The 12,070-nt window shown below is 49.2% G+C and overlaps 1 protein-coding gene across 1 annotated transcript in view; it reads right to left on the reverse strand.

Moving 5' to 3' along the window:
* Positions 1–600: 600 nt before the first annotated feature.
* The window catches only part of DCDC2C (doublecortin domain containing 2C), a 57,340-nt gene continuing 45,870 nt past the window's right edge, over positions 601–12,070 (reverse strand). Inside the window, 3 exon segments of the mRNA XM_049695816.1 lie at positions 601–639; positions 7,243–7,342; positions 9,775–9,900. Coding sequence (XP_049551773.1) covers positions 624–639; positions 7,243–7,342; positions 9,775–9,900 — 242 coding nt within the window. The 3' untranslated portion in view covers positions 601–623.

Here is a 12,070-nt window from a genome sequence, read left to right on the forward strand (position 1 = left end):
TCACGTACCATGGAAAGACATGCTTCCCGCGTTGACGGCACATGTAAAGCAACTGGACAAACACAAACCACACAGCGCGTTCTGCGCTAGCTCGTGCTGCCATCTATAGAGCGTGTGCTGCACATGTCCGCAGCCCAGACGTGCCGTCTACACAACACTGACTACCCACAAAACCAATGTCCAAGGTATCCGGGACAACGGAGCCTCCCCACGCCTGCTGCCATGGCTCCCCTGTCCTTCCTTCCTCTCCTTCCTCCCCCTCTAAAAATATATCTTGAAAGATGTTGGAAAAAAGAGCTTTTCAGTCTGTGACTGGAAGTATAGTAAAAGGTGGCAAAGACTAGTGTAGAAGCCACGAAAACTACCGTAATTTCTGACACACAAGAGACCTGATGTGAGGTACAGCCTGCAGAAGAGGAACGCTCTGGTCCAACCCTGTGCTGATTCGTATCCTGGAATGACTTGGCTCTCTGACCCCTTCTCCATCAAACAAGAGCTCCACCCAACGTGTTAAAAGGATGAAAAGGCGCCTTAGCCTCAAGCCATCAAGTACAAAATAAAAGTAGAATTCACTCACCTCGTCGCTTTCAAAATCAGGCAGTGACTGCGCGTCTCTTCGTTCACTATCTCGGCTGGTTTCTGGGGAGAAAACGCGCCGCGTGTTAGATTTAGTCGCAGTCAACCTGTATCAAAGTCCTTTAAAGAAGCAAAGAGCGCGTGAAGCCACGTGACTTTCTGACCATTTCTACAGGTAAAGCTGAAAGGTCACCCGTGTTTCCACAGTGGTTACTTCAAGTCCAAGGCTGCGTCTGCTCTGCATTCTTACCTTTGGCTCCTCCAACCAAGGGCCAGCCTGAAACGGGGAGGGACCTATAGTCTTTCCCCATCCGCGTCCTCCAGCAGCCTTGTCTGCAGGAAAACTCTAGCCAAAGAATAACTTTAACCAGAGAAGTGAGAAAATGCAAAGCAAAGGAAAACAAACAGGACAAAATAATAATAGTTTAGTCATTAGCAGAGTCAAGGACCTTTAGTCCCTCCTCAAGGGCTATAGATAATAATGTGAGCCATGTCCTGGGAGCTGTCTTGTAGACACTGAAAACCCCACCAGGTGGGAGAAGTGAACTCCACGATGACCAGACTGTAGCCATGACACAAGCTGCCACAATTCTGAGACTTGGTCTCAAAGAAATGGGAACAAACCGACCCTGGAACTGAAGACTAACTGTACTTAAAACAATCAAGATGATGCTGGTCAGAGCACCGATGACCAATTTCAAGATGACCGTCAGAGCCGACTGTGCTGTTCCCGCAGGAAGCCCCCTCCCTCCGCCTGTGAAAGCTCTTACCCCCTGATGGTGAGCGGTGCGGGAATCGGCCTTTAGACACGAGCCCAGCCTCCCACCGCCCACCCCCAGTTGCCGCCTCCAGAATAAAGCAAACTTTCCTTTCCACCAACTTTGCCCTCGAGTATTGGCTTTCGAGCAGCAAACAGCCAGACGCCACTTTTGGTAACAAACCTGTTTAATAAAACTGTTGGAGAAAACTTTGAGACACTATAAATCCCTTTTGTGTCGAACAGAGAGAGTGGTCACTGCAGATGCCTCTGTACTTCTCAGCGCACCCCTGGGGACCTGAGCAGCACCCTCTTCCTCTGGGCCCAAGGGGCACCACCACGGCCTGGCTGGTCCCGCTGCCCCCGGCCGGGTGCACACTCCCCCTGTGGATAATCTCCCGGTTGTCATAACTTGCTGGCAAAAGGCAGCAGGCTACCATACTTGGTGTCCTGGAACCTTTCTCCACACCGGGGGAACATCGTGTGGTCCTGGGGCCAAAATAAAGGTGCCCACGGGGGCTCCTTCCATTACGTGTCTGTGTCAGTGGGAACAGGTGGGCTGGTGAAGGCCCCCCGTTCATCAGTCACCCAGGAGACTCCGAGTCCTGCTGTTTCCTCGACCTCAGAGTCAAAGAAGGCACGTGGCCAAGTCCATGCTGGCTCTTAATGCCTCTGCCTGGAAGTGTCACCCGTCATCGGTGACGGCAGGTCACGTAGCTACACCTGAACTAAAGTGGGTGGAGAAGCCAGCTCTTACCGAGTGACCAGAATTGATGTTAGCGACAGGCCCCAAGGACCCGACGGCTCCTGCCCGCTGACCCCTGAACGTGCAGCGCTGAGCTCTGCGGCTGTGTAGACAAGTGCGCTCAATACAGTCGATCCCATTAGCCCAGACCTCAGTCACCCAAACCTTCTGAGAACTCAGACCCCGACTACATGAGCGTTCTCTCTATGGTCTACACAGAGAAGGAGCCATGACGAAGAAAGCTCGCTGGGGCTGATGAAACTGCACTTCAAGAGAAGTCCAAAGCACATTCTTTCACAGAATAATTGATGTGACGCGGATCGCTGACTCGTTCACTGATTCAGCAATATGTAGTAAAGACTTTTCTCACTATTTGCAAAAGTCTCAGGGAAGGAAACGGTCTCTCTCTCCTTCCTGTGGATGTTCACGCGTCTCCATGTACCGCCCGGAGCCTAAGTAATGTCTTAAGGAAACAAGCCCGAGGCCGAAAGTCGACGTGCTGCGGAAGGCAGTGGAGCCCTGGGAAGACGAGCCCTCAGTGACCCCACAAGCTGCTGGGCTGCAACTCTGGAACCTTTGTGGCTTTTGCCGGGAGCCTCTAGACCTCTAGTACATGCGTGGTGAGTGTCCCCTATTGTTTAAGCCACTTCTCCTTAGGTTTTCTGTTCTTTACAGCTAAAGGCATCCTAATAGTGCTAATTACACTTTTTAATTTATTCATTAATGTGGGAACCCCAAGGACAGATATGAGCTTAGTCTGAGCCACTCTGCAGCTGAAAGTAACAAAGCTTTAAAGCTGCGTTATGTTTTTTCTAATTAAACAATTCAGAGATTACACAAATTCAGACGGACCTTCTCCTAATTAGTCCACATTATTTTGGTTTTACTGCAGTTAGCGTCTTATTCTTAGCTTATCTCTGGAGTGAAGTGAACTACGGCAAGTGCAGTGGGGGGTGACCACTCTGGTAGCTGCTGGAGAATCTAAGGAAAAGCCCTCTCTCTTCCTGCCGGACTCTCTGGGACTCCCTGAAAAAGGTGAATTTCAGCAGAGGTCAGACCTGGACTCAGCCCACTGTGATTTCAGTCAAGCCTTCTCATGCATCAACTGCAGACCTGGGGTTTATACACCTGCTTATTGCCTGATGCAAAATGATATCATAGAGCTACTCTGCTAAAATAGAGCTGCGCATGTGCGGAGAGATGCTGAACTATTTCCCCCAAAAGGAATCAAAGGTCAGGGTCCCGGCTAAACAGAGACTGCAATTCTGGGCATTTTTCTCTTTTTAAAGTACTTATAAAAATAAATATAGGGGGCTCCCCTGGTGGTGCAGTGGTTAAGAATCCGCCTGCCAATGCAGGGGACACGGGTTCGAGCCCTGGTCCGGGAAGATCCCACGTGCCGCGGAGCAACTAAGCCCGTGCGCCACAACTACTGAAGCCTGCGCGCCTAGAGCCCGTGCTCCGCAACAAGAGAAGCCACTGCAATGAGAAGCCTGCGCACCGCAACGAAGAGCAGCCCCCACTCGGCGCAACTAGAGAAAACCCGCACACAACAATGGAGACCCAACACAGCCAAAAGTAAATTAATTAATTAATTTTAAAATATTAAACAAATAAATAGAATCTTAAATCTGGCAGAAGATATTACTTTGTGACAAATGTAGTCCTTAAATCAGACAGAACTTCAACATCAAGGTCTTAATATCTGGATGTCACTTTTGTGCATATTACAAGTGCTAACAATCATTTCCTTAACATTGAGGTATAATAACTCAGGACTTTAAAATAGAAGCTGGTGTAAGAAGTCAGCACTCTGGGAGAATCGAGGCTGATGAAGCAGACAGTTAACTCAATCACCCTTGTCCTCCACTCAAGCTCGGATAAACAAAGGTTGGAGGGGGCGGTGGATGGCAAGGGGATACATTAACCGCTACTAAAGCCAGTGAGAAACGAGGCACTGAAAGGAAATCATAATTTCTTAAAAGTGAAAACTCAAAAGGAGACAGTGCAGCATAGAAGAGGAAAAAGGTGACTAACGCCCATGGCATAGTCCCTGTCACCATGGTTGACCATCAGTAAAACGCCTTCTAATGTCTTGCCACAGCCAGAGTCCCAACCCCTAGCATTCTCTCCCTTTCACTTTCATTATCTTTTCCACAGCTTAGCCTTTCGTCCTGTTCAGGAACCACTTGGTTCAGGACAAACAGGGTTCAGTGGCTTGAGCTTCACCATTCATGATACAGGCACTGAAATCACTCCATTAACCCAGAGCACAGCTTCTCTCACCCGGCACCTCGATCCTGATTCTCTCATGAGCCAAAGATGGATGTCAACAGAATTCTACAAGGGTCCCAATGTCAAGTTTGTTCTCCAGAATAAGCTTTTACGACCAGAGGCCCTGGAACGTAAGCACGCACCTTCCAACATACGCAGGAAAATGAGCGGCTCTTTGAAATCAACTGCAAAGGTGTCAGGTGGTGGAAAACCAAGTGGCTGACGTAGGAGGACAGAAAAAGTGACACGTCTGGTTGGAAGCATGTATCGCTCTGTGGGTAAATTAAAGAGAAAAGGATCGGGAGGCAGAGCCAGAAGAGTGGGAGCATCTTAGGAATCAGAGCGCAGGTCTAAAGGCAGCATTAACAGCCTTCCTGGACTGTCAGGAAGACCAACACTCTAAACAGCTGATGATTTCTCCTTACCACTGAGCACCCGACACCCCTGCCCCGTGCTCCAACGCAGCTGCCCTGCCCTCTCTGCACAGCTCCAAGGAGTTCCTGACCGACTCAGAAGTCCTGGGGGGAAGCTTCTAGGCACTGGAGTGAAGGAAAGGTTAAGAGGCCACAGTCAGCCTCGCTCACCATCACGAAAAAAGCGGATGTTACACGACGGCACCCGGCAAGAACAAGGGACAGCCCGCCTTCCACACTCACCCGAACCTCAACTTCAACCTTCACTCAGCAGCGGGAGTGCGGTGTCGCAGGCCGACGCTGCTGCAGGACGGTCTGAGTGGCCTCAACCCTGACCTGCGACCCTGTTATTCACAGGCATCATCAGCTACCAACAGGCTGAACAAACCACACATGCCCCCTTGGACCCGGAGGGGTCCTCATTCCTGAGGCTCCCTTCGTCCATCTCAGTTTGACTCCAAATTCATAAATTGACTAGTTGGGATGTTATATCTTGTAACATTTTATCCTTCCGGCAACACAGAAGTGGAGAAAGCGCAATGCTGCAGCCACCAGCCATTCAGGGAATGATGAGACGCCCACAGCTTAAAGCGAGTCACTCAAAAGCATGAGAAAAGCGCTCCAGGTTATGATAAAAGGCACCAACCACCACAATCAAATCGTTTAATATAAAGGCCAACCGTTCTTCATTATGAACCAGAAAGTCCTAAGGGCATGAAAACAAGTACCCTCCCCTCCTTCCACAAGGAGACCAGTGGCTCCAAGAGCTTAGCACCAGAACACAAATGAAGGCCAGCGCCTCTCGGGCGGTTCTCCAGGTGCGCAGCCCCTGTCGTGTGGTGTGGACACCGCTTCCCCCCATCAGACCACACACCAGTCTGGGGAAATCCATCTCACTCCACAGCCTCAAACTCAATGGAACTCAAATATGCGAGCAACGGAAATCTACGTTTACTGTTCCCAAACAGTGTGGAAACACTATTTGACACACTAGGACTTTACCTCCATTTAAAACTGTGCCAAACACTCTCAGCGTACAGCCCAGAAAACACACAATAATAGATCAATAACAATAATTCATGTTGGAGGTGGAAGTGTGGATGATAAATTTGGTATAAAAAAGTAACTGCCTAAAATGTCTTAATATTATTACTATAAAATTCTTAAGTATGCAATAAAAATATTTAAACTGTTAGTTTGGGTTTTAAGAGAAGACCAAATCTTTGGGTCATTTTCTTGTCATGTTGAGGAAAAGAATAATATTACTAGTAATTTAGGGAATACAACAGGACATATGAGAAAAGTGTTCAACATGTCAAGAGGAAGTGGAAGGCTACTGCTACATTAAGACAGTTATGACATTTTAAAAATATATCACAGGGAAAAAATTGCAGAAGTTAAAAATAAACGACAAGGTTAAAAGTGATTAGTACTGAAAGCGGAGCAGGAAAGCTCGCTGGTTCCTGTGATTCGGGGCAAGCGCAGGGCTGGGACCCACTTTATTTAAGAGGAACAAAAATGGGACTCAAATGCTAATACTGACCTTATACAGAATATAAATTATTTTATCAAAAGCCTATAATTGGAAATGGACCTTTAATGCCTCCAGGTAGATACCAGAGGCAAAGTCATGCGTTTCGGCACAGACTCCCCTTTGAGGCCCAGGATTGGGGCCCGGAGGCCCTGGAGACCTGCTGGGTGCACTGGGGGGAGCGGGGCAGAGCCAGCTGGAACCCAGGCCTCCGACTCGGGCCTGGGGCCCTTTGCTTCTGCTCCTGTCCAGGCACCAGGCCTCAAAGTGAGCCCCTCTCCCCATCACCTCTCCCCTCCAGTCGTCCTGTCCCACGCAGGACTCCACCCCTCTCCTCCATGAGGCCAGGAAGAGGGACACAGAGAGAGAGGGTCCACGGTGCGCCAGGCCCTGGACTGGGCACTAACACTTCACTTGGTGCCCAGGCTGACCTGCACGGTGACATCATCTCCGCCACATGCACAAGGAGACTGAGGCCTGAGGTCGGGAAGCTAGGAAGGGGCAGAGGCATGATTCCCGACCACATGGTCTGATTATACCATCATCCCACCCTTCCACCGATGATTCCTAAGAGCCTCCTACGTGCCAGGACCTCTGCTAGGAACAGGGGCTACACAAGTGAGCAGCGCAGACCATGGCCTTCTTGTGGAGCTTACAGCTTAGCGCGGAAAAGGGACAGCAACCAAATAAGGCTGAAGTGCTGTCACGAACTGTGACGTGTGCTAAGAAGGGTCCTGGTAGCAGAAGAGCCTTGGGGGAAAGATGGGCAGACAAGAAAATGCACAGCATAGGATCTAAAAGATGAGCAGTAGCTAACTGCAGGGGACAAAGAACATTCTAGAGGCCAGGGAGAGCTCTGGGGAGGGGCTGGGGATGAGATGCAGGCTGGGCTGACGGAGCGGCAGTAAGAAGGAGTGGGCACAGTCCTGCGGTGCCCGCCACCCACCTGGCCACAGGCACCTCCACATGCACGTCCGGGGCCCCCGTAACTTCTGGTGCTCCTTGGGTTTCCTTGTTAGGAGTCTGGGCTTCATACACGTCACCATCTGGAGAAAAATAATGCAGGCAGGGTTTTCAAACCGATGTTCGTTATACCTTTTCTGAGCCAAACCAGAGTTACAACTCAGCATCCTTGGAGCTTCCTGTGTCACTGTCAGGCGGCCTGGCCGAGGGACCCCGGGACCCACACATCCCCTCCCCTGCATTTCCCGACCACCCTTGATGTTGCTTCATTCGAGGTGCTGGGTTCAGTGGCCCTCAACACCTGCACTGTCTCCACAAAGGTCCCAGACCCCAGGAGTCACCGTCATCCCTGTGTCCCAACCCCAGGGGACTCAGGCCAGAGACAAAATACAGTGAATGTTTGACAAGTGTGCGCTCGGTTCATTCAGTTAGAAATAAGCGCAAAGCAACCACGAGACACCAACATCAGATTTTAAGGACACACAGATGCGTTACTTCAAAATATATTCAAGAACCGGGCTTTAACGACACGGGTTGAATCCGTACACTGTAAGCCGCTCAACTTGGCTGACAGACAAAATCATCTAATTGGCACTACAACTGGATGTATCAATAGTAAATGCTTATAAAATCCCAAGGTTCCTGAAAAGTTTATCCTCACCCCGATCAGAAGCAACAGGTGACAGCAGAGGAAAAAGAAGTGGGCTAGCCAGTTCCTTCAACATCCAAAAGGAGACAGATGTGATCACAGCCCATTCCATTCCTCAGTCAAGAGTCCTGGACCTCCCCACCCCTCACGGGGTCCATTCTGGCCCTTCCTGGCCCCGGTTCCGGAAGAACCATCCCCCGAGCCCTGGGCTGGAGGATAAGGGATGGAAGAGGAGAGGAGAGGGCGGGCACCCACTGTGTCCCAGGGGCTCCTCTACCCATGCCTTTGATATTAATACTCATGGCAATCCTCAGACACACCTACGACATCCGTTTTCAGGTAAGGAATGTGCCCAGGTCACAGGCTCATGAGGGCCACAGCTGGAATCTGAGTCCCAGCAGGCCACGCTCTCCCCGGCAGCCCAGGCCACTCCTGGAGGGTATGTTTTCCCAAGAAAGACATTTTACTCGGTGATTAAATTTTCTATTACTGTTAATATATTACAGAATTTCAGGTAGTATAGGTTCAGTAGGCTCCGTGATGAGCCCCGTGAGGGTGGAGTAGAACAGCGTGGCCTCTGTGCTCACGCATCTGCCTCGCCTGCCAGGACATGAGCTCCGAGGATGAAAGGAACATGCCTGAACACCTGCGTGTCCGGACCAGCGCCTGGTGCACAGCAGGATGACGCATCTGTCATGGGATGGGGAGAGCCAGGAGAGGGGGAGAAGCCAGAGAAAAGCGTTAGGGAAACGCCCCACTCTGTAGCCTGAAGCACACACAGGAAGCTAAGAAACGGGGAGCAAAGAGAAGAAAACCTGAGTCGTTCTGTGTGGTACTGGGAGCCGAGGGAGAAGACAGCTTAAGAGAAATGACTTGCAAACTTGTCAGATGCTGCGGAGAAGGCAAGGGAAGCCCTCCTTCCCGCCATCTCCCTCTCTTCTCCACAACCAACCAGGGGACTTAAGTCTTGTAGGTATCCATCACACCTGCAGATGACACAGTCACAGAAAGCACCTCCTTCAGAGCCTGGCCCCCAGTCAGAGCTCATAATAGTAGGAACAGTAGCACTAACTGTAGTAGTAACAGTAGTACTGATAATGGTAGTAACAGTAATACTACTGGTAGTAGCAGTAGTAGTAAGAATAGGAGTAGGACTGAAAGGAGTGTATTTTAAATTATTTCGTTTTAAAATCACTTCTGAAGTTCAATCTTTTAAAAGTCTCTCATACTCAAAAAGTAAACCCAAACAGTGGGTTCTGATGGCTTTTATGTTCATGTTTCCCTCAAAAGGTTGATATGTTTGTTGGCTGTTTTCAGTGTCATTGGTCCTTAAAGGACAATATGCCTTCCCAGAGGTCCACAGAGATGATAGAATTACTTTTTTTCTTTTTTTTTTTTTTTTTGCGGTACGCAGGCCTCTCACTGCTGTGGCCTCTCCCATTGCGGAGCACAGGCTCCGGACGCGCAGGCTCAGCGGCCATGGCTCATGGGCCCAGACGCTCCGTGGCATGTGGGATCTTCCCAGACCGGGGCACAAACCCGTGTCCCCTGCATCGGCAGGCGGACTCTCAACCACTGCGCCACCAGGGAAGCCCCCAGAATTACTTTTAAATCCTGCGTTTATCTTGGAGGGCTTCCTAGTAGGAGAATCCCGTCGCCCTCAGCCCTGAAATTTTACTTTTCTACTCCCCCTACCATGGCCCTACATGCCGAACAATTTATTAACAAGTCAGACAGTTACGAGTCGGGTTTTTAAATCAGATCGTTACAAGTCATATCTTTGCAGGATGAAATTGGTCTGGAAAAGCAGATTCGTGACCCGGCAGCATTTCGAATTGCCAACAGCAACACAGAATGTCACATTACCTGCCCCGCTGTGGATTAAAGGTTCTGCCTTTGGTTTCTTCTTTCCTTCTTTGGCGTAAAAAATAGAATCCAGTGCTTTGGGTGGAACGCTGTCGTATTTATGAGTTTCTTTCACCTTGGGATCCTCTTAAGGTACAAACAAAGAATGAAGAGCGTGTTGGGACGGAGGCGTACAGTGAGTCTAATCGGTTATTTTGAGAAGGCCCAGGGAAAGCACACGCTCCTCGAGTGAACAGTGGGATGGGACCCAGATGCCTCCAAGAGGCCCCCCTTCTCCCACCATCTGGACCAGGCTGTCGCCTCCATTTCTCTTCTGTAAAGTGGCAAAAATACTCCCCTCCCTCCTCCCAGGGGGCAGCAGCTCACCAGGAAGGGAAGCTATTCTCTTCCCAAATGAAGGTGGCCGCGTGGTGCCTGGGAAAGGAGGGTCTGCATTAGAAGGGGGACAGGCAGGTCTGCAGAGGTCGCTGGGGCTTTAGAGATACTCCTTACAGCCTAATAAAAATCGCTTCCATGACAACCACCAAACTATCACTGCTGGAACCACAGAGCAGGATGGAGCATCTCTGATTAAAAAATTGATGCGTGGCAGGTGTGTTTGGGTTACAATTGAGGGGAACTTAGATTTCTAAAGAAATCTATAAACTATAATAACAAAGCATAACTAGATCACAGTGTAAGATGAACTAATTCTTAGCACCATCCCAATTCTATTCCAATTCTATCCCAGATATATCCCATCTTTATATACAAGCCATCTTTTTTAGTTCTCCCTTTTTCCATCTTTACTGAAGTATTTGGAAATGAATACAGGCAAAACTATATAAATAGATATTTCTTGTGAGCTCTCTGTGTCACTTAAGAAAATGTCAAACTAAAAACACCTACCTTGTGCCATTTATATATGGCATTATAGTGTATTATGCAAACTACTAGGGGTTTTTTTTCCTTGTGGAAATTAAAGTGTGAAAATAGTCCTTCAACCACATATATAGGAGCCGAGCAAAATCTTTCTACCTATTTTAGGAGGCTTTCCTGCAAGTTGAAATCATGCTCATGAACACAGGAAACAAGATCTTTGCAGGACTGGTTTCAGAAACAGAAGATGATATATGGTGCTTGTGCCTTAGAGGCAGCTGGGGGCTGGGATTCGGGAAACCTACTAGATTCTTCTCGGTGTTACTCACATCTCCTTGTCACAAGCATTTTCCGTATCTTTGGCCTCTAAGATAAAGAGGCCATATATTTATTTTATTATCTCTGAAACAGCACTCAGAGGACAGTGACAAGGAAATATTACCCAGCCTCGTTACGAGGACACAAAAGCAGCGAGGATGCTGTGCAGAGAGCACAGAGCAAACCACACCCATCGCGGTTTGACCACCCCAGGAGCTGTGGAAACAAGAACTCCCGGGGGGGCAGGACGGCAGGTGAAGGCGGGCGTCACGTCATTAGGCCAGTTTTATTGTTTAATCTCATACTTTGCCTAACAAGCACATGAAGGGAATGCAAGATTCTAAAACACCTCATTCCTGTGAAATCCAGGGAAATCAGAGTGGCATGGGTTTGGCCTCTTGTCAAGCGTTGGCTCAAACCTCTCCTTCTCAGCGAGAGCCACCCTGACGGCTCCCTCCCTATTTCCCCCCATTTTAAATGTCTCTGAATTAACAAAGAAGGTACCATCCTTCAAGAGTTAGACCTGGCAGGATGCACTAACTCACTGGTTCCCTGGGACACTTTGCAGCAGTTCTCTCTCCCGCCAGTGCTCTGTCCCCCTTTCACAACGGGGCACTTCCCTACCACTGACCTCAGCAATCCATCAGACAAGAGGAATCGTATGCCGACAGGACAACAAAAAAAATATGGAAGCATAAAATACCTTGGACCCCCCTTCTTAAAAAAAAAAAAGTTCCCTTCCTTACCCTTCTCCATATTTTCCCCAGCACTTAACTCAATCTACAGATAATTTATTTATACGTTCATTGTTCACCTGTCTCCATGAGGCATTAGACTCTCCATGAGGGCAGGGGTTACGTGTGTGTGTCTGCTTTTCTCATAATGGATCCCAGAGCCTGGGACAGTGCCTGGCACAGAGTAGGCACTCAGTAAGTACCTGCTGAATGCATAAGTGAACAGGGCTGCTGTGAATCTGATCACGCCCCCCTTTCAAACACTTCAGGGAGTGGTCCCAACTTTATGAGGATGTTCCAAAGCCCTTCAAGCTCTAAGCCTACCTGCCTGCACAGCCCACTCCTCACACCCTTTCACCGCAGGCTTTGCATACCCCACGCCTTCC

This window comes from Orcinus orca, chromosome 13, assembly GCF_937001465.1.
Source record: "Orcinus orca chromosome 13, mOrcOrc1.1, whole genome shotgun sequence".
Taxonomy (NCBI): domain Eukaryota; kingdom Metazoa; phylum Chordata; class Mammalia; order Artiodactyla; family Delphinidae; genus Orcinus; species Orcinus orca.